We start from the raw sequence: 24181 nt of genomic DNA, 5'->3' as shown, positions 1-24181 counted from the left end.
CCATTTGCCTGAAATTTTGGAAAACTGATTCTTTTTGGAAATGGCTTCTTTATTTGTAAAGTAGAATTGTTTCTTTGTCTTAGAAATCGATATCTGTTGATCTCTTAATTCTTTTCCCCAATTTTTTTTTTGTTGAAATAGGCATGAGAATTTTTATAGAAGATTTCTACCTATTTGACCTTTTTTATACAGTTACGAGTTTTCTTCCTTGTTTCACTTTTTTTCTTATAATTTAAGATGTGTATAATTAACTGTTTTTTGCTTCAGTGCCATTATGTGCTTATAGCACAGGTTTTCAACCTGTGCTGCACACTAGAATCATTTGAAGAGTCATAAAAATACTGATGTCGGGGCCACACCTGCATCTGGGATGCGGCCTGGGCACCAGGATTTTCAAAAGCTCCTCAGGTGATTTATCTTTGCAGCCAAGTTTAAGAGACTATTAGGTTAAAGTATTTCAGAAGTAACTTAAAGTAGGTAACCAAGGCTCAGTGGTATACTCAATCGGCCATCTCAAATCTCTTGGTTAAAATAAAGTGAAATGTTTAAAATTGAGATGGTAGAATTAAGTTCTTGACTTTGCTAAAACACTTTTGTTATTTACCAAATCATAAATGGAATTAAGGAAAGCATATATATGTTTAAGGCCTTTAAATTCCTGTGTGGATGGGAGAAAGAATAACAGTTCTTGTTTTGAATTCAGAAATTAACAAATCTGTTTTTAGAGCCTATAATGATTACTATTTTATTGTTAGTATAGTTAGACAAGCACTGTGTCCAGACTCTTGTTGACTTTGTTACCTACTTTCAAAGTAATAAGTACTCTGTTTCCATAAGAGGGTCTTTGTTTACTCCAGTAACAAGATGCTGGACAAGGACTTATAAACTCAAATAGTTGCCTCGTTGAGGTATCAGAAAGCTTCCAAAAATAAATCAAGCTGAACTTTAGACTGTTCCTTTCTTTTATTCTGAAAAGTAATCTTGTCTATTTCCAGCTTGGAATTGGGAGCGGAGATCAGGTTAAGGATGTTTACTGTGATTTTCGCTGTTTGGTTTGAAACATTGTGAAGTCCCAGACTATACCCATATCTTGCAATCTGAACAGAAATAGGGTTGCAAACTTCTTTTACATCTATATAGCATATTTGTATGGTGTCTGAAAATAGTGGGGCTTAGTGAACAGGTGAATAGGATAATCAGAATTGGATTCAAGGCCTAGGTTTTCTATTTATAAACTGTATTACCTTGATTTGTTTAACTTATTTAGCCTTAATGTCCTTATGTGGAAAATACCTAGGGCATAAATACTTAGGTTCATACATGCATAATGAAAATATAAATGTAGTGTAATATAGTTCATGTTAAGGTGTAGCCAAATCCAATGAACTCATTCATTAAAAAAATGTTTATTGCATTCCTGTGTGTGCCCAAATATGATCATCATAGTAATGACTCCTCCAATTATCTGCCTTTTAAAACTGCTTTCATTTTTAAAGGCACAATTCAAATGTCTATTTCAATAAAGTCTACCCGCCCCTCTTCCCATCACACATACACTATAAAAAGGAATCATTTTCTCTGTATTCTGTCGGCATGTGAGCTCTAGCTTGGCATTTATTTCACTGTTTCATTTTAAAAGCAATAGAAAAAAAATTAAAAAATAAAATAAATAAAAGCAATTAGCTTATGGCATTGGGTCGAAGGTCGTATGGGTTCCCACTGGTTTTGACATCAGAGAGATGTTAATTTTTATCTCTACTTTGTCACTTGCTTTCTTGGTAAAGATTTCTCCTTTTTGTGCTCGTTTATTTATCTATAAGATGTGAGGAGGGGAAAAGAAGAGGATAAGAACTACTACCTCATAGTTTTGTTGAACGATTAAGTGGTATAAGTGGCCTAAGTAAGTGTTCAATAAATGGTACTGAATATGTTATTGTTATTATTTGTATATGACATCTTATTTATTGTTTGTAAACATGATGTGACTTAACTAAAACAACCTCCTCTAGACTGTACGCATTTTAGAACAGAGAGCTATTGCTTGGCATTTTGCATAAAATTTTATAAATTAACAAATATTTGTTGATTAAATACATTAACTTTCATCTTTACTTGACTTTTAAAAAGAATAGTATTGGCAGATATCAAAAAAAAATAATTCACAGAAGTGGTTTTCTAAATGACTTTCTTTTAAAATCCCTACAGGTATTCTCATATCCCATAACTTCCATGGCCTGAAATCTGAGTGTTCCACCAAGATAATATGATAGGAACTTTCAGTGATTTGGAGCCATATCCTACTTAGACTAATGTGGGCCTTCCAGATTTCCTGAGAGCTTGGTACAGAGCACACTCTGCTTGCTAATCAACACAGGCAATAATGCCATCTCTGCCTCAAGAGAGAGGTAAGCAGGTTGACTTAATCACATTACAGAAAATAGATGCATTATAGATCATCACTGCTAATTTTTTTTAAGCATTAAAAATTAATTGGAGACTTTAAAGAACCAGAAGTTATAATTTTACCTTTTTGTGGGAAAACATTTGTGGTGTCTGGTATGGAGCTTCCATTATTTCAATGATATTTGGTTGGTTTACATTTCTTTTGAAGTTATTCAGGGACCCTCACCCCTGGATCTGAATACAGAATTGCCTTATCAAAGCGCAATGAAAAGGAAAGTCAGAAAGAAGAAAAAGAAGGGAACAATTACAGCAAACGTTGCTGGGACAAAGTTTGAAATTGGTAGGTCTCACAAACATGAAATTTTCATACTTGTTGGAAAAACTAGTTTGACGTTGAAAGCAATGTGGAAATTCAGAGAGATATATCTTATGTAATGGATTTTTAAATGCCTTCTATAAAATTTTATTTTTTGTGAGATATTTAACATGTCAGCAATCAAGTAGAACATCAACATAAACTAAAACCTTTAGTTATTAGTGGGATGATTTTTATTAAACTGAATTTTAAAATTAAGTGTAAAATTATATGAACATTAATTAAATAGATTAAAATGTTAAACATAAAATGAACAGTGTAAAATTTGAGATTTTTATTGAACAATGAGAACCTGACTCAAAGAATAAGGTAAAAACATATTTCTCTCTGTGCTTTAAAAAGTATTTTAATGGTGCTGTTGCTTTTTTATTAATGAAATTCTAGTTTTTACATGTAAACAGTATCTGTGGTGTAGAGAGCAGATAAAAATATTAATTGCTTTAAATTAAGATACTTTTGCCCAGCATTGCAAAACTCATTATAAATACCATAAGTGCTCAAATAATATTCCTCTTTTATTAATAATTTTGCATTAAAGGAATTGTGGAAAATCATATGAACCTCAAGGATGTTAATTATTCTTAGTCTCATTAATCTTTGGGAATCTCATTTCCATTTATAGTAGCTCACGGAAGTTTATCAGCAATCAATGGAATATTTCTCTGGAATTGAGATTCCCCCAATACTGTTCCAACAGTGTTCCTCAGGGGGAAAGACTAACCAAGTCAGTGTGAGAGGGTGAGTTGTGAGAAGGACAGGGTATACTTACAGCATATTTTTCTAGAGTGAAAAAACAAGAATAAAATGACCATTGTTAAAGTGACTGATATGTGGTTTTAACATCCTCCCAATTACTTTTAAGGTTCTTGTGGGTTTCATAGGGAACCTCGGTTTAAAGAAAATGCGGTTCCTTTTCACTTTCCCAGCAAGTTTCTAGAAGGTCGAAGTTGCATTAGCATTCTTCACACTGATTCTGGTTCCATTTCTGTTATCAAGGTCTTCCCAGTTATTTCTGATAGGTTGCAGACAGTGTTTCTCATTTACTCAGGTACAAGTCTGCTCCTGAGCCGCTGTTTTGACTTGATCATTGTTTTTTTCTTATGAGCCAGTTAAAGGAGTCTCCCAGGCTGTGTCGCTGTTGCCCTGGCCCTGCCCAGGAGCTCTGGGTGGCATAGCAACTCCTGAGCCCTCAGGATGCCAGAGCTACCTGGTGGTCTGTGGCAGATGAGAGGAGCAGCTCTTTCCCCAACTCTTGAGCATTATCATCTGGGCCTTCAGAACAACCCCAAGTTTTACTGAGACTTTCACGGAAAACAGTAACTTCAGCTCAACAGTTCCTTCTCCAGCCTCATCCGCTTCCAGTCACTGTCCTCCTCTTTTATACCTGTGCTGTAGGCATTACTGCATAAAAAGTTCTTTTGTTTTCCTCAGCCAAAAAAACAGTCAAGAGTCCCTAAGACTTGAGACCAACAGGTGTCTACAACTCAGTTCATGCTTGAGCCAAGTAAATTCAGTCAATTGATCCCTTTTTAAAAAATTTTATTTTTCAATTATAGTTGGCATTCAATATTATTTTACATTAGTTTTAGGTGTACAGCATAGTGGTTAGATATTTACATAAGTTACGAAGTGATCCTCCTGATAAGTCTAGTACCCACCTGGCACCATACATAGTTATTATAATATTATTGACTATATTCCCTATGTTCTGCTTTACATCCCATGACTATTTTGTAACTACCAATTCGTCAATTGATCCCTTTTTACCATTTCTCCTTATATATTGAGTATCAGTAAAAGTAAAACATTTACAAATAAAATGCTGAAGCACTATATATAGTTACACCATTCTATTAGACAGAACTCCAAATTTATCCTAAGTATTCTGCTTATCTTTATTCTAGGTAAGAATAAGCTTGAAATTTATTGGATGAAAAATGTCAATATGTTAATTGTGTTATCTAAATCAGAGAGAAGCATCTGTATGTCTGTGTGTGTGTATATATATATATACACACATATGTATATATACACATATGTGTGTATATATACACATATGTGTATATATATACACATATATACATATATAAAATTTGTACTAAAAAGCAACCTTTATCTGAGCATAAATTTTTTCAGAAGGACTAGAGGATTTGGAACAGGTGGGAGGACCAGTTTCTAAATCCCTGCAGTGGATTCTGCTTTATTATTTCTGATCCTGCGTTGACATAGCTGACTTGGTTTTAACTGCTAAAGATAATTTGAACTAGGGAAGTGGAAAGTATAGCATAGGTCTAATAATCAGGGGCTGTTTTTTCTTTTCCCTTTTGTACTTGCCCAAGGTCACAAAAAAGCCATAAAAGTACATTTTCCTGAGTAGGGTGTTGTCTCAGCTGTGTGTGTGTTTTCTTTGTGCCAGGAATAATCACTAAACTCTTTAGCAGTGTTGTGTACCTGTTAAAATCTCAGAGGATTGAAACTAAGGATTTTGGGTGCAGGGTAAAAACAGTTCTCAGTTACTGTGGAGGATAAGTTGGCCCTCAATAAATTGTTGTAACTGAAAATAAGGTTGTGTTATAACTTATAGATATTTTGCCAGTGAAATATTTCCCCAGTGAATATATTTCAGAAGTATGATTTTGGTTTAACTTAACTGTTTACTTGCAGTTCGTTTAGTAATAGATGAAATGGGATTTATGAAAACTCCAGATGAGGATGAAACAAGTAACCTTATATGGTGGGATTCTGCGGATCAGCAGGAGCAGATTGCAGATTTTTTTCAGGTGGGGAATTAATTATGCCCAATTATTGCTCATTAGGAACGTTATATGACTTCCCTTATAATTTTCTTTAGATAAGATTTCTTAATATGTTGACATGTTAAATTTTAGTCTTAAGTTATCTGAATAGACTGTTTTGTTGCTATCCAGTTATATTGACTCTTCATATGAAGCCTACATTCTTTCAAATTTAACTTTTAACCTCTTTCCATCTTTAAGGAAGAACTGATAGAAGAAATCTTCCTAGGCTGATGCCTTGCATTGTGCTTAAAGATGAGTGATGTGGAATAGATTGCATAGAGATCAGGATGTGGAAATACTTTGTAATATTGGCTGTGTGTACTTTGGCTTCATTCTTTTATTTTTAGGATGTAAAACAAACATTTAAAATATACATCAAACTAAAAAGTTAAATGCACAGAATTTTAGACAACTGACATTTCATATAGTTCTTCGTCTGTTTAGTATAGAAAGTAATACGAAATTCGCTCTAGAGAAGAAATAAGTCCATTTTGACCAGTCTTTCTACTATGCATATCTGTATGAATAACTTTAATGTCTGCGTAAATACCTTTTCTGATTTCCTTAAAATTTTGCAATTTCATTCTCTGATTACCATAGATGGTTTAATTCACCATAGGTAATTTAATTTAAATATTTTACATTACTAATGGTCAGTTTATTAAAACATGAAAACTCAAAGAACAGATGTAACTGTAGTATAAATGAATATAAGTCAATGAGAATATTAATGTTTATCTTTTTATTTTTCAGAGGATCAACCATTTTCCAGGAATGGGGGAGATCTGTAGGAAGGATTTCTTAGCAAGAAATATGACCAAGTAATTTTTATTTATTTTTTTGTAATAGAAAAGACCTGTTCAAAATTTACATTTTAAATATGGTAGTGCTATCATCCACAAAGTCACATTGATTTGAAATTATATTTTGATGGACGAGATAGAATTTTAGAGCTAGTGGGGTTAAAGGTTCTCCAGTTCAAGTCTTCCACTTTGCAGAGGAGGTAACAGGGTCAGAGAAATGAATATCTTGCACAAAGTCAAACAAATAGAGTTGGAGCAGAATCTTGGTTTCTAGAATCTCAGTACTCTTTTTACTTTTTATTCAATATGTACTTACTTGTTTTCCATTCAACCTTGTGAGAACTAATCTGTTGTATTAATACCGTGTGTGCATGTGTGTATTCATATACTGGTTATTGAGCATCTAATATGTGCCAGGCACTGTAGTAGGTGCATGAGTGTACACACATACACATGGACACATATATATGTGCCCATCCATGGATATACATGCACATATATTTATTTCTGAGACTACTATTTAGAGTTACAATCTATTTTTGTGGGAAAAACTATTCACAGTTACTTATGTGTTATACTAAATGAACTGTAGAATTTTTACATAGTTTATATTTCTGTTGACAAGTTTTTTTTTTAATTTAAGAAAGTTGAGTGATAAATTGAGAAAAAAAATTTAAAAGAGATCTCTTTCACAGAGAAAGGTTAGTAAAACATGTGTGATTAAAGAACTATTTGTATTTATCTATGTGAAAGTTTATACATCCATTCACTCAACAAATGTTTTTGCATGTCTATTTTATACTCTAGGGACTGCTAATTTTTAAGTAAACAAAATAAATAAGGACTAGTTCCTGCCTAGAACTCACATTTTAGTGAGAGAAAGACTGATGCATATAATATAGTTTGATGGTGCCACATTTGAGCTAGAATCAATGTATGATGGTGACAAAGATGGTGAGAGAGATTATTTTTGGGAGAGCGGGGAAGGCTTTCTGGAGAACTTAAATATGAGATGGATATTGAAAAGTGTATAGGATTTCACCCTTTGAAAAGAAGGGAAGGAAATTGAAGGCAAAGACAACAGTGGGAGAGAATATATGGAGACTTAAACCAACATGATATGTTTGGGGAATTGTAAGCAGTTTCTGTGGTTATATAGGATGTTAGGAGGCTCGACTTCAGATGATGCTGAAGTTAATGCAAAGACTAGGCTGTGTATGCCATGTTATTATGTTTTATTTAATCATTTAATCATTGATTCCTTAACCGCTTTAACTATTCAGCAAACATTTTGGTTATCTTGAGAGAAATGAGGATTTATTTAATAGATTTAAGCACAGAAATAACATATTTTTAATAATTTTGGTGGCAGTGTAGATAATGGATTCAGTGAAGGTAAGACTAGAGGGAGAAATCCCTGGAGAAGGAGATGAATGTGAATATCTAGGTGAGAAATAATGAACATCTGATAAACCAAAAGAAAGATAGAGGGGGAATGGGGAAGAGAAAATAAATCTGAAAAATACGAAGGACATAGAATCAGTAGTACTTGAAAACAGTTATGATGTAAGAATTAAAGAGGAGGAGCGGGAGAGAAGTCTCCAACATGATTCCTAGGTTTCTGGCTTAGGATATTGTGTATGTGTTTTGATTGCTTAATATAGGGATTAGGGGAAGAATGGATTTCAGAGGAGAGGGAAGTACCTCTGTAAAGTTTTAGATATGTGTTTTATTTAAGTCATTTATTTTCCCCAAACACATATTTATTAACTATCTATTATATGCCAAGTACTGTGCTGGGCTCTGGGCACATGGGGTGATCAAAAGCAGATTTATAGCTTTTATAACTTTGGATCGCAACTGTGTAATATTCTGAAGTAAAAGTACATCATTCTAAATCGGTGCATAGTAAGGGACTCTAACTTTGGAAGGCATTAGAGAAATTCCCTGAGGAAGTGATATGGAAGCTGAAATATAAATGATGAGTAGGAGTTTACTGGTGAAGGTGGTAGGTAACAGTCTTCTGGGCAGGAAGAATGGCATGGGCTGAGGTCATGTGGTAGGAGAAAGCATGTATAGTCAAGATACTGAAATAAGGCCAAGTATAGCTGGAGCACAGAGATATTGATCGAGAATGGAGAAGAGATTAGCTGAAGGATGATTTTTATGATTATGGTCTTTATTCTAAATACCATAGGAGAGGAATGGGAGGTGAAGTTGCTAATATGACCAGATTTCATTTTGAAAAGATCATTCTGGCTGCTTTATAGAGAACTGAAGTCTCTATGGTTGAGAGAGGCAAGAGGGTTAAATGTAGACTCATTAGTAAGCTATTGCAAATAGGCAATTTCTTTCTCTATAGAACCCTTGGAGTTCTCCTTAAGGAAAAAAATAACCTCCTAATAGAAAAAAGAGTTGACCTAGTAATGTAAAAATAGAATTAACTAAATCACGTGTTTAATATAATTTAGTAAATCCATGACAGAGCAATGAGCAGAAACTATCCCAGATTCCCAAATTTCTAAACAAGACCACATGTCTGTTTTGAAGCTATACATTTTTACATCAAATGATCTGTTCTACATTATCTAAATGAAATAAAGTATTTCTCTTGAATATATGTGTGCTTGAGTTTTTTCTAAATACACATGTGAAAGAATGTTATTAATCAATAGTATAAGGTTAGTTTTAAAAATATATTGTTCTAATTAAAGCTTTAACTTCATCTAATTTCATACCATTGTTACAAATATAATAAATACATTTAAAGGTGTTGAAAACAGAAACAAACACAGCATTATTATTGTTGTTCCTTTAGATCTGTGTGTGTGTGTGTGTGTGTGTGTGTGTATGCGTGTGTGTGTCTTTCAAACTAGTCAATGTTTGTACTGAGCTTAGTTAGCTTATTGGCTTATTCTGGATTTGAAAGATGGATTTGGTAATTATTTCCCCTCTCATAATGGAAACATAAATTTCTTACAGGATTCTCTTGAAAGAGCACTCGAAATATAACTGTGTGAACCTCCAATTGTGGAGACCAAGTGGCTTATGTATTCCATACCCTAGTCTTAGAATGTAGGCCCTACCTCTGTGCATACTGTATATTATGGTTCCACTTTAGTTTTTACTAATTTCATTTTAGGGTAATAATCTGCTCAGCTATAAAAGATTTGCATATATTTATAAAAAAGACCTTTTTCTGAACAGATTTTTTTAATAGATAATATTTTAAATATTTCAAATTCATTTTTATTGGGAATCAATATGTACAAAATGGCTAGCATTTGGGATTCATCAAAAGTAAACATTGTATCTCTAAGTTACATATCTTTAAGTTATATCAAATAGCCTGATTTGTAGTAAATACAAAAATATTAGAACATACATTGTAGTCACAAAATTATATGTATAGATACACATAGTTCATATAAACAAAACCTTTACTGACTCAAAGCTTCACATAGTTTTTTCAGAAAAGTGGATAAACTCCTAAAAACACTGGCATAAAAAGTGATCAAAAACTGCTCCCTATGGATGACCCAGAGATCTCAAATTCATCTTTAAAGAAATTATATGAATGATACCTGGCTATGAACCATTGCCTACTGCTCACCTGCATCCCTGAGTAGAGTTAATGACTGCACATGTTATCTCACACTCTATGCCTTTATTGCACCTATTAATTCCTTAGGGAAGAGACCATATTAATCTTAATATCCTCAGTACCTAGCACATGATATATAGTCAAATGAGTGGTTGCTCTACTGATATGTAAATTAGTATATAGAACAGATAATTGTGTCTATTTTTTCACTGATGTATTTCCAGTGTCTAGAATAGTACCTAGCATACAGTAGATGTTTAATAGACGTTTCCTGAATGAATCAATGAATGACTCAATTCATGAAGAAACAGAGGGATTTAAATCTTTGTAGTAAATGTCAGTAGCACAGAGAATGAAAATTTAGAAAAGTTTGAATAGAAATTACTTTTCTTATTATCTCTGATTTACAGAATGATCAAGTCTAGGCCTCTGGATTATACCTTTGTTCCTCGAACATGGATCTTCCCTGCTGAATATACACAATTCCAGAACTATATGAAAGAACTGAAGAAAAAAAGAAAGCAGAAAACTTTTATAGTAAAACCAGCTAATGGTGCAATGGGTCATGGGTATGTATTTTTCACCTGGAATATATTAACAAATTTGAGCTAATGGATAATAAATGTGAGCATTCATTTATGTTTGAGTATCACTATGACAAAATAATAAAATAGGTTTTTAATTATTGCTTTTTTGGAACTAAATATTTAATGTATCCTTTTACTCGGTCTCACAGGTTTTAATTAATTCGATTTAAAAAGCAAATCAACAGGTTGTAAGACTTTAATAGGAGACAACGAAATAGAGAAAAAGGATGTTTTCTAATTTTTAAACAAATGTGCATTAATAATAATTATAGAGTTAAGATTGGAGAATGAAATTCAGTTGATACAGTAGAGCTAAACTGACTTGGAGAAAGAGATGTAAAGGAAGTTCTCTTTTCATAGCTAGAAATCTTAAAGCAAACTATATATCTTCTTTGCTTTCCAAGTAAGTTTTTTTCTTTATGTACCCATGGTAATTGAATTGAAAATGAGTAGGACACATTAAGCTAAAGTACCAAGAACTAGGCATGTTATCTAGAATAAAATATATAACTTATGTTCTGTTTCCTTTTGCTTTCTTATGTTAGTTTTCTGCAATATACATTTTCAAAGAAAATGTGGCTGAGGGTGCTTTTAATAAAAAAATATGTCATTTAAATCTTTTGTTTTATATAGTGTGGGGAAAAAAAGATATTTGGAAATGTAGCTGCCAGGTAAATTATTGTTCGACAGATTTCTCTTTGATTTTAATCATAATTTAATAACTTAATCAGACATTTTTAACTATGGTTTAGTAATTTCAAAAGTAAACTTTTATTAGTGGGAATTTTATATTGTTTAATGTAAAGATGATTTTCTGTATGTTAGTATTGAAGAAAAATTGGGGAGGATAATTGAAGTTCACATTTTCCTCAATTTTAATGTGAACAAATATTAAAATTTGTATTTATAACTACATTTAATGTTAAAACATAACTATTAATCTAATTTGACAACAGTATAAAAAATAGCTGAAAAATCATACTGTGCCAGAGTTTATCTCATGTAATGTGGTGGTACATAGGTAAAGGACACCTTTCATCTGTGGAATATATCTGTTTGTTTGTTGGTCTTCTGTTTGGTTGTTCTATCCATTAGTGAAAGTGGGGTATTGAAGATTCCAACTGTTACTATTGAACTATCTATTTTCCCTTTCAATTCTATCGGTTTTTGATTCATACATTTTGGAGCTCTGTTATGTGTGTACATTTTTATAATTATTATATCTTCTTGATGCATTGACTTTTTAAAATCACCTACTCTTCTTCTTTGTCTGTAATAATTTTTATCTTAAGGTCTATTTTGTCTGATACTGGTATAGTCATTCCAGTTCTTTTTGGCTACTATTTTCATGAAATCTCTTTCCATTCATTCACTCTCAACCTATTTGAGTCTTTGAATCTAAAGTGAATCTCTTGTAGTAGAACCATTTTTTTTTAGTGTGTTCTGCCAAATCTTGTCTTTTAATAGGAGAGTTAATCCATTTGTCCTTAATGTCATCATTGATAACGAAAATTGTCTTCTGCCATTGTGCTATTTGTTTTCTATGTCTTATAGTTTTTATTTCTTAATCCCTCCATTTCTGCCCTCTTATATATTAAATAATTTTTTAGTTTACCAATTTAATATTCTTGTCATTTTTTTACTATATATTTTTCAGTTACCTTTTTAATGGTTGCCCTCAATTTATACTAATCTTGTTTAGATTGAAATCAATTTAGTTTCAGTAGTAAAAAACCAAACCAAAGCAAAAAACTTTGCCCTTATAGAGCTCTGCTTCCCTTTATTGTCCCACATTACATCTGTATACATTTGTGTACCCAATAACATAGGTTTATAATTATTATTTTATGCAGTTGTATTTTAAATAATATGGAAAGAATGAGGAGTTACTAACCTAAACTACACAATGGTGACTTTCACATTTACCCATATAGTCACCTTTAAAAGTGTTTTTTATTTCTTTGTGTGCATTTTAGTTATTGTTTAGTGTCCTTTGAAGGATTCTCTGTAGTATTTCTTGTAGGCCAGGTAAACTAACAACAAATGCTCTCAGTTTTTGTTTATCTGGGAATGTCTTAATTTCTCCTTTAATTTTGAGTAGTTTTGCTGGATATAGAATAATTTTGAATAGTTTTGCTGGATATAGAATTCTTGGTTAACAGCTTTTTTTTTCTTTTTCTGTCATCTCTTTGAATATGTCATTTCACTGTGTTCCAATTTCCATCGTTTCTGATGCAAAATCAGCTATTTATCTTATTGAGGATCCCTTGGTATGATGAGTTGCTTCAATCATGCTACCTTCAAGATTCTCTCTTTGTCTTGGATTTTGAGTTTTATTATGTTTCTTAGTTTGGATCTCTTTGATTTATCCTCCTTGGAAGTCATTGAGCTTTTTGATATGTAGGTTAATATTTTTCATCAAATTGAGAAGTTTTCATCCATGAATTTTTCAAATATTCTTTCTGCTCCTTTCTTCCTCACCTCTCTTTTTGTGGCTCCCATTATGTGTATGTTAGTATTCTTCTTGATGTCCCATGGGATTCTTAGCTCTGATTATTTTTCTTCATTATCTATTCCTCAGACTAGTTAATCTTAACTGACCTATCTTCAAGTTTTCTTACTATTTTCTGCCTCTCTAAATCTTGTTTAGTTCCTCTAATGACTTTTTTTTGTTTCAGTTATTCTTTCAACTTCTGGATTTCTGTTTGAATTCTCCCCTGCCCAATTTTAAAAAATAATTTCTATCTCTGTTGATATTCTCTGTGTGATGAGATAGCATTCTCATGGTTTCTTTCAGTTCTTTGTACATGATTTCCTTGAGCTCTTTGAACAGATTTAAAATAGTTGATTACATAATTGATTGCCTGGTAAGCCCTATGTCTGGGTTTCCTCAGAGACAGCTTCTATTAATTGATGATTTTCCTATATATCGGACATACATTCTCGTCCTCCTCCTCTTCTTCCACCTCCTCCTCTTCCCCCTTTCCCTCCCCCTCCTCCTTCTCCTTCTCCTTCCCCCCCCATTCTTCCTTTTTTCTTTTTTTTTGCATAACTCATGAATTTTTGTTGAAAAACTGGAAATTTTGAATATTATAATGTAGCAACTTTGGAAATCAGCTTCTTCCCCCTCTACAGGTTTTTTGGGTTGCTGTTGTTGCTTGTGGTAGTTGTTATTGATTTGTTTAGTGGCTTTTCCGAAATAATTTTGTAAAATCTGTATTCCTTATTGTGTGTGGCCACTGAAGTTCCTGTTCTCTTAGGTCAGTGGTCAGATAGTAATTTGTCTTAAACACTTGGAACAAAAAAAATTCCTAATCCTTGCAGATGGGCTATGTGTGTGTGTGTGTGTGTGTGTGTGTGTTTGTTTGAGCATGCCTTCAGCACTCAGCTAGGTAGTTTACAACTCTGCCTTAGCCTTTACTTTTTACTTGTGTCAGAGGAAGAGCTTAGGGCCTTCTTAGGTCTTTCCTTAGCATGTACCTAACTCTGGGCATGCACATGGCCCTCTAGATCCTAAAAATATGTCAGTGATTTTCAAAACCCTTTTACCGAAACATTCTCATTCCTGTCTTTCTTCCCAATTTTTTAGTTAGTCTGTTGTTTTCCCCCAACTCTTATTTGTTACATTAGGCAGCAAGGACTAATATATTTGTCTTTAAATGTTTTCCACAATTGCCTCCCCAAGTAGCTGCCTCAGCACCTGGAGATTTCCCAGTTATGCAAGGTAAAGCAAATCCTTTGAAGTCCTCCGGTGAGCCACTGGACAGGTTAAAAACAATAGCAACCATCCACCACAAGAATAAGGTCTCTGCTGTTCCTTCTAGAACCAGAACCTGTACTGGGAATAAGGGCACTTCTGAACTGGGATTCGTGGGGTGGGACCAGAATAAGGTAAAATGCCACAGAGCCCTTTTATACAAATTCAACTTTTATTTATTTATTTTTTATTACATGTTCCTTGGTTGTTACTAGCTTTTGGTTAATTTCCAGGATTTCAAAATAGTTGATTCTGACATTTTATTTTTTTCCCATTTATTGCTTTTGTGGAGAGACAGCCTTTGGAGTTACTTACTCTGCCATTTTCCTCTTGAGTATTATGTATAATCTTGTAAACATCTTGACTCCAAATCAAAGTATTCTTTTAATTTTTTTCTTTAAACCTAGGATTTCTTTGATAAGAAATGGGGACAAACTTCCATCTCAGGATCATTTGATTGTTCAAGAATACATTGAAAAGCCTTTCCTAATGGAAGGTTACAAATTTGATTTACGAGTTTATATTCTAGTAACATCGTGTGATCCATTAAAGATATTTCTCTACCATGATGGACTTGTGCGAATGGGAACAGAGAAGTACATTCCTCCTAACGAGTCCAATTTGGTAAGTGATACCAGACAGAATCTATGATTTTATTCATTTGTTCATCATGTACTTTTTAAAGCACTCATTGTTTATAAAGGCATATGAATGAGAGCCCCTCCTCTCAGGTTTTTATAATCTAAAAGAATTGTATACACAAAGAAGATTACTTCTAATTTGTAGACACCTTTGTGAAAATTAGGACTAAAAGGTTTCTGCTCCAGGAAGGCTAGTTAGGAAAGACCACCCTCTTTGGGTGCCGTGAGCATAAGGATGGATTTCAAAGCACAGTGGCCCCATATAGAAATGTGTTTTAGAGCACACTTGTGTGTGTGGTAGCCTTGCATAGAAAAAAAACACATACACATACATATGCAGCAGCCCTGTATTGAAATGGATTTCAAAAGACATATGTGTATTCAGTGGCCCTGGATAGAAATGATTTATATAGAAATATAAATAAAATAATATGCCATTGGGAAGTACAGATAAAATGTTATGGAGTCGAATATAGGGATAGTTTGTGTTCAGCTTCTCACAGAGAAGTGGTATTTGAATAGGTTTTGTATAAAAGGTACGATTTAAACATGTAAAATGTGAGAGAAAGTATATGAAACAGAAAGGAAAAGTTATCAGAAAAGAGAGTTATTTATTTCTGTCTCTAAAACCAAGAGAAGATTGTAAATTTACATTGACCATATTCGAAGCAGAGACAAATTGTTTCAGTGTGATTTTTAAGTCTATTAAATGGAGCTTTTTGTAGATATTTTTCTATTAAGATTTCCTTTGTGCAGCCATAATATATTGATGACAGTCATAACTGTAATTTACAATTGATGAAGGTCAAACTGTAATTTATTTTCATAATTTATCATGAAAATTAGAAACTGTATAGTTTATTAAAGACAAACTGTAATTTATTATCTGTATTTATTAATTTATCATTAAATAAATTTAAAAGTTTAGTTAACTTCTAGCCTTGTTTTTGGGTTTACTAATCGTGGTAAACATTACAATTAATTAAGTATTTTTTCTCATTTTGTCAAAGGCCTGGTTATTGTTCTCCAATATTATTCACTTAAGTAACTCCATTAAGAGTGGTCACATTTTCAAATGAAAAGTGACTTACCATAAATTAACTGAAAAACATTGTAAACCTGGCAAAAGAAGAATAAGGAACTGGCAAAGTTTTTGCAGGAAAGGAAGATAAAAGAAAGAATCATCTCTTTAAAGGTCATAAAGTATGAATATATCCAATCACCAAGTAATGTTTGAACTCTCGGGCATTCTTGGCATTGTGCTGGTTTTGGAAAAACAGTGACCAAGACAGATATAGTATTTGACCTGACAAAAGTAGCAGTCTGGTAGGAAGGCAGAAAATAAAATAATTGATTATAATACCTGATGGTAAGTGTTATGGCCTAAGAAACTGAGAAACTATGTAATGCTATGCAGTACATAGCAGGGGCATCTAACCCAGTTGGAGATGAAGGTTAGAGAGGGAGTTTGTAAAATTAAATCTGAGTAATAAGGAGTTAGCCAGGTTGGGGTGGGGTGGGGTGCAACTCCAGGGAGAATAATGGCCCAAAGGTAAAAAGGAGCATGGTATGTCTGGAGAAAGCAGACTCATTCAATATGGCTAAAGTACAGACTAAGAAGTGGTGGATATTCAGATATAAGGATGGAGATTCCTAGAGGCCAGATCTTTCAGAGCTTGTAGGCTACGTCTAGGATTTTGGAATTTAACCTAAGAAGAGGTGAAGCATTGAAAGATTGTAAAGATAGACATACAGAATGAGATTTATATCTTAAAAATATCACCTGGTCTACAGTGTGGGGAATGTGAGATGGGGCTATAGATACATGGGAGAGACTAGAGTATTCTAGCCTAACCAGATGTGAGAGGAAAGATGACTTAATTTGAAGTAATAGTAGTAGGGCTGGACTAGGAATAAAAACATAGGTTTAAGATATATTTATGATAACATGGATAACATTGATATAATATACAAACAGGTTGGTTTTGTAGAATGAAGGAAAGGGAGAAAGGAATTAAGGGTAAACCTCAAGATTATTGGCTTACGCAGTTGTGTGGATGGGGTACTTTCAGTGTGATACGGAATACAGGAGCTGTTAAAAGTTTTGCAGTAATCTGATATTTTTTGTTTGATATGCCTGTGTGACCTCCAAATGGGTCTATACTATAAGCATTTGGATCTGTAGTATAGGTCTAAAGTTCAGACGAGAGAGCTGACTTGTCAACTCATAGATTATAATTAAATAATTGGAATGGGTAACAATGGATTATATACAGGTGAGCAGGTAATCATGGTTTGAGAAGAAAGGGCAAGACAAGAGATAGGAAAGATTAGGACTTGTAAACTCATTTAGGTAATAAAGTGATTTATTCTAATACCTTGAATTATACTTATGTGATTTACTTAAGTACAGTGTGTTAGGAAATCATAATGAAAGATTGGGAGTCAGGAAATGTGGCTTATAGGTTTCATTTTCCCAAGTGCTCTTGAATCATGTAATATCCTGGCTTTGGTTTTTACATGTGTAAAAAACAATGTTCTTAAACATAAATATCAGTGTTCCTCATATAGCTCTAAAATTCCATAATCACATTCCTAGATTAAGATATGAAAAAATACAGAAATGAAATACAAAATTTTATCTCTAAAGTAAGAGCATTTACCTTATGTAAAAGGTAAGTTTAAGAAAAAAGTCTGAAAAAAATAAACCAAAATGCTCTCATTGGTTCTTTTTGGATGGAAGACTGCTGCATATTTTTTTCTTCTATTTCCGATTTTTTAAATAGTGAGCATGCATTTTGTAATGAGCTGTGTATTTTTATAATAATTAAATATTGATTAAATATAAGATCATAAGAGAGGATTTCAGGCATTGAAATATAATAAACATTTATGTCTTGCTATCAGTGTTGTCATCAGCCAGTCCTTGAAAAGGTTAGTGTATCCCAATTCATTATATTTAGCCTATATACTTAAAAATAGGGTGGAGAATAGTTTATCCTTTTCATCCCTTGCAAATTGCTATTTGGTTCATAGCTGCCATCACTTCTGCTTAAGGCAGTCATCCAGCTGGCAATGAACTGTTTAGAAGGGGATTTCTGTCAAGGTAGATGTGAAACAGGAAATTCCAATCCTACTTACAAAGATAATGTTTTAAGAAAAACGCAAAGTAGTATTTCTTATTCACTAGGATAGCTAGTTTTTATTAGTTATTATTATTTATTTTAAGAAATTCTTGCCAAATGAAGAGATCTCAAAAAGTTTCTTTTCAATCAACTTTAAACTTAAAAAAAAGATTTATATTTTGGAAACAAGGAAATGTTATATTTTGATTAATTTTGTTTTTTTAAAGATCAAATATTTAAAATTAGACAAGTATAAAGTTTATGTTCTTTCTTTTAAATATCATTTAATTTAAAGCTTTTTCCAAGTTTCATGAAGGTATGAGACTGTGTCTATCTTGTTCATCTTTGTATCCACAGTGCCCAGCACAAATTTCTGCCTATAGTAGGGGTTCCTTGTTTAATGAATGAAAATATTGTTTAATGAATGAAAAAATAAATTCTTAATTAGTGGTGGGCACATGGGTTGATAAACAACATGTAACTCAAATGAGGAGTTCTGCATATTTGCTTCAAAGATTTTAAGACTATAGACCTAAGTAACTGTAGTGAAAATAAAATAAGATATGAATATACTTGGTTATTAGCAAATCAAAATATTAATCATGTGCATGAAGTATATATTCATTGTGATGCAACATTTCTATCTAAAATAATGTCTAGAAGTGGGATCATGAGGATAGGATTTATAGACTTGATGAATGTTTGTGCTAGATTGATAAGGGGCCATTAGATGTGTACTAATTGACAATTGTGGGAAGTTTAAAATTTTTTTTTCAAGTTTGAGGATAACAATATCAACAAACATAGAATGTAAAGAGACTGAGACATAAAAGCCCCAATGTGAAGCACTGTAAATGTACTCTTAATCATTTAGACTGTACAGTATTGTGTGCTGCTTCTGTCTGCTGACTGAGTGCACTCTGTCTTGTTAATGAGTTAAAGTGGCCTCCTAGTCAATATGGGAGGACAGAGGCAGTGTTTGGTAGTCCCTGCCTCTTGATTTATGCTATTTACTTCAGCTTTCATTTTTTCGGGTTTTCTTTGAAAATATATAGAATGTTCCCTCAGAAAATTCCTTTTCCAAAATAAATTTGGGTGAAAACTGTGACTAAAAACATTAAAAACAAACAAATGAACAAAAACAAGTGAGCATTTTTCTTGCTTAGCAATATATAGTTTCACATTTTCATTAATTATATATTATTTTTATTTTAATACTTTTATAGTAGATATTTTGAAAGATATATAAAGTAACTCTTTAGATGACTACATTCACAATCTTTTTAAGGGAAATGTGCATTCCATTTAATCTGAATAGTGTCTAAGTAATCATGAAATTGTCAGTCTGTACATTTTAAACTTTAAAATTGTCTTTCCTCTTTGGATGCTTTCTTTTCTGTGAAACTCATGATTCTAGAGGCTCACAGGTGACAACAACTTTGGTTCTTACTTGTTACAGACCCAGTTATACATGCATCTGACAAACTACTCTGTGAACAAACACAATGAGCGTTTTGAAAGGGATGAAACTGAGAACAAAGGCAGCAAACGTTCCATCAAATGGTTTACAGAATTCCTACAAGCAAATCAGCATGATGTTACTAAGTTTTGGAGTGATATTTCTGTAAGATTCTACTATTCCACAATTATAACTTCTTTCTTCAGATTAATTCAAAGGATCATCAAGCATTTTAAATAAAGAGCAGATTACATTAGATTGGGCAGATAACGAGTGTTTTCTTGAAGGAAGTGGAATTTGTGATGGATCTTCATAGATAAGTAATATTTTCACTGCTAGCGATGGGGGAGAGGGAATTCTAGGTGGAGACAAAAGCATAAGTAAGTAAAGGCATGGAGGTATGAGAGTAGTGGTCCAGGTTGGCACATACAGTATTTGTGGGAAATTCATGGGGACATATGGCTGAAAAGATATGTGCCAAAATTTCAGGTCTGAAAATAAAGGCTTAATTTGGTAGGCAGTAAGGATTCATTCTTTCCAGTTGTTAAGGTAGGAGAGTAATAAGGCCAAAGACTATATCAATTTAAAAGACAAATCTGAAAACAGGTATAAGGTGGGTTAGAGTGAAGCCCAAAAGTAGGTGGGGGAGGGCACTTGAGAATAATTTAAGTGAAAAAAAGAAGGCCTGAATTGAACCACAATTAAACAGATAACAATGAGGTAAACATTGGGATTAACCGAATGTCCAGAATGGGGGGAGAAGTATTCACAGATTCCTCTGCAGTTTTAAGGAGGAATTATAGGAAGAATAGCTGTAATATTCTCTGAAATAGAGTAGAAAGGAATTTATTTTGAGAAGATGTAGAGCTTAGTTTTGCAGATGAAGGAAGAGTTCTTCTCATTTATTTGTTTGTTCATTCATTCAGTTCACACTTATTGAACCCATAATATAAGTCTATCTCTTGCTTATAATTTGAAGATTTATAAGATACAGCTCCGGTCCTCAAAAAACTTAGAGTTTGGTAGGACCCTCCCCTCCCGCCCCCCCCACACTTGTTATAATGAAATGCAACGTAGGAAGTACAGCAGCAGAGGCATTCATTGAAGTCTGTGGGGATGTCAGGGAGCCCCACAAATAGTGGCTTTGGGTGGGTGGGGATAGGAGGAGAACTTCCTGGAGGCACTGACACCTGAACACGTAAAAGTCCATGAGACTATGGTGATGAGTTCTACTTTAGATATGTTGAACCTGAAATGCTGTCTCAGGTAGAAAGATTGAGCAGGCAATTAAAAGTGTATGTTTGGTGTGCAGTTGATATTTAATGCCATGGCAGTGGATGAAATTCCAAATGATAAAAGTAAAGAGAATAAATAAAGGAAACAGATATGAGAAGGTAACCTTGGTGAAATAGACCCTTTATTAATCTTAGCAGGAGTATTAAAATGGTATTCAAAATTAGAAGAGTGTGTCTATTAAAAGTACTTAATATATTTAGAGCTATATAATTTAGTATGGCATTCCTTTGTGGACAAATTATATATAATTTAATATATCTATCATGGAAAACAGATATGAAAGTTCATAGTTGAACTTGCTTCTCATGAGAAAATCAGAGAGAAAAACTAGCATCATTATATTATCCTTTTATTGATTGTTTTATTGGTTGATTTTTTTTTTTTTTTGCGTCTTTATTTTTATATCCCAGAATGTAAACCCAAGGGTTCTTGGGTATCAGACAAGTAAAGAGTGAAGGAGAGAAGCAAATAGGGTATGCTGGGAACTGTGGTAATTTGAAGAGCATACGAGATCTCAAGGGCATGGACACTACTCGGCACTAGCTTGTTGGTACCACATGGTATTTTGGGCCCAGTGTGATTCATTCTTCTAATATGTTAGTAGAAGCCATTACTTCTTGATTTATAAATATCGTCAACATATTCAAAATTTTTAAAAATGTATGGGCCCATGAAAAATGTTTGCCATCTGAATTTGGTTAAATGCCCACTAACTTGTTAACTTTCTATTATATCTTCCTGAGAGACTAAAATATATCCAAACAAGAATTTAATTACAATAATGCTGTGTTTATTTATTTATCTCAGCAAGGTCAATTTTGTGGAAATTTCAAAAAATGTTCTAATAATGATAAATTTACAATCATAGTGGATCAGAAGTATCAGAGTAGAGAAATTTGTTATTTTTGGACAGTTGCTTATTGATAGAGGATCATACATGATACTACCTGGATGTTTTAACAGAAGGGTCATTCGATGAATGGCTCAGTGAGCCCCATGAAGTTTTATGTACCCTCTGATATTCTTTTTTCTCTACCAAAATTTTCATTTCCAAATGGGTTTGGTTCTTTGGGGAAGTCTTTGTGAAAAGGTAGAATGTTGAGCTGCCTTGGTGAAGTGTATATAGAGAGAATTAATTAATCAGAAAAATGAGCATTGTTATCTTTACATGCATTGGTTTTAAGTGGCACTTTCCTCACATAATTGAGTTAGGAGAAGGTATAGAAGTAAGACTAAAGCTATTAAGAGGGTATGGAAATTACTCTTTCTGTTAGAGCCTAAAGTATAATTTTCAGATATGAACTAAACATGGCTAATGTGAGCCTGTTAAACTCTGACAAATTTATTATTTCTGCTATAAGTGACTAAATTTTGCATAACTTTTGTCTACATTAGTTAGAATGTATATTAATAATCTATAAATAAGCAATTATTTAACACTTAATAAATTATTAACTTTTCAAAATACATTTCCACATTTATCTTGTCAGGCTATCTACATTTTTATAGTTAAACATTTGTTTTTCTTAAGACTTACTTATACTTTATAAAGTTATCTGTTTAGGTGAATCAATAGAATAATATAAAAAAAGAATGACAGAAGGAGGTGGAGAAGGCAATCTGCAGTAAATTTTTATCTTAATGTCATAGTTTACAAATTTCATGAATTTATTTTAGGACTTTTTTCAATGACCTCTTTTTTGGGGATAATTTTTCTCTAAAAAGTAGCTTTCTAGATCTGAAAACTAACATTTAATACCCTCAATGAAACAGATATGTGTGCTTTTGTGCTAGTCAAGAACGAATAAAAAATCAATAGAAAATCAGACCATGAAGATTAACATGATTATAATCATTCATAAAAACATCCTACTGAATGCTTTATATATACTTTGGTACTGAATGCTTTATATATACTTTGGTACAAATCTTCAAATCATATTTCAAAGCAATGTCACTGTGTTGGAAATTCTCAGAACGTTAGTGGAATTTGATTTATGTTTGGTTATATCACTCCTGATTTTTACATACACCAGCAATCTTGCCTTTCCTTTTCTAAAACCACGTTGTTGTTGTTGCTATTGTTGTTGTTGTTTTTATGTAGGAAAAACATAGATTGGTAATCAGGGTCTATTAATTAACATTCACTATTTTCCCCCTGGCTGTCTTGTTTCACACAGACACTTATTAGCCAAGGTTTTAACTTTTTTTTTCTTCATGCCCTCAGTGGTTTTAGTAATATCTCCAAAGATTTTCATGAAGTGGCTTTTTGTCTTTCATCTTAATATACTTTGTGCTACCATTAATTTGTTATTTCAAATACAATTTTCCAAGAACAGAAAATTGTATCCTATGGCATCTCTGACACATCTCCAAATGTCATCTGCTTTGGGATTCTGGATAACAGAGAGGTTAATATCTGTCTTGCGTTTTTTCTCCTATATAATAAATATTGCTCCCACCAGTTAATGAAATGTTTGTATCTGACCTATGAGATGAACTTCTTCTGGAGGAATGATTGCAAAACTATAACAATAGTAGTAGTTAAGTTACTAACCCTCATTGAAGGTTTCCTCTGTTCTAGGCACTGCACTAAGAGTTTTACAAAGTCTCATTTTGTCCTTACATCAGTCTTTTGCAGCAAATATTACCATTGCCAGTTTACATTTGGGAAAAATGAGACAAAGTTTAAGCAACATGACTGAGGTTGCACATCTAGTTAGTAGCAAAGCCAGGAATAAACCCAGAAAGTCTGATTTTAGCCATATTCTTAACTGCTGTGCTATGTTGCCTATACCTCTAGAGTGAGACAGTTAAAAAGGCAATACATTCTAAGCAAAAACAAGTGAGACAGCTTTTCAACAATCCATAGCTTGTTCTCAAACTTCAGTAAACAACTTTTTGTGTTATTAGCATTAGTAATTTACCCTAGTAGTATTATGTGTCCTCACAGAAAATGATAATTGGTTCTTTAGTTGGTAGTACTTTCATCTCAGACATACCTTATGAACTACAAAATCATCACTGCACCAAGAAAGCCAACTCTCCTAGCTTTTTTAGCCTTTAAGTGGAAGTTCTTGCAATGTTATTTGTGAAATTCTCCTTAGAATTTTTCTTCCCTGCCACTCCTAAATCCTTCTGTATGGTTTCTAAGAAGTCTAACATATGATCCTAACCTTACTTATTTAATAAATAGAAGCCACATTTATCAATTTTGATTTTACTTATTTGTTCACCTATGTTTTTGAGCATCTACTAAATGCCAGGCACAATTGTAGGCACTCCGAATGTGATTGTACATAAGACAGAGAGGGCAGGGCGCATGCTCTAAC

General features: G+C 32.9%; 1 protein-coding gene across 2 annotated transcripts in view; it reads left to right on the top strand.

Moving 5' to 3' along the window:
• Positions 1-24181, top strand: part of TTLL7 (tubulin tyrosine ligase like 7) — a 146727-nt gene that overhangs the window by 61151 nt on the left and 61395 nt on the right. Inside the window, exons 2-8 of one of the 2 annotated variants that reach the window (XM_006919353.3) lie at positions 2206-2405; positions 2612-2743; positions 5444-5559; positions 6331-6398; positions 10395-10553; positions 14736-14952; positions 19554-19718. In XM_006919353.3, the coding sequence (XP_006919415.1) occupies positions 2381-2405; positions 2612-2743; positions 5444-5559; positions 6331-6398; positions 10395-10553; positions 14736-14952; positions 19554-19718 (882 nt within the window). In that variant the 5' untranslated portion in view covers positions 2206-2380. Of the gene's footprint in view, positions 1-2205; positions 2406-2611; positions 2744-5443; positions 5560-6327; positions 6399-10394; positions 10554-14735; positions 14953-19553; positions 19719-24181 lie in introns of those variants that run through there. The other variant, XM_025052105.1, reaches the window with a different exon arrangement.

Source organism: Pteropus alecto, unplaced genomic scaffold (assembly GCF_000325575.1).
Source record: "Pteropus alecto unplaced genomic scaffold, ASM32557v1 scaffold25, whole genome shotgun sequence".
NCBI lineage: Eukaryota > Metazoa > Chordata > Mammalia > Chiroptera > Pteropodidae > Pteropus > Pteropus alecto.
The sequence above is the reverse complement of the archived record's forward strand: the minus strand, read 5'-3'. Positions and strand labels throughout refer to the sequence as shown.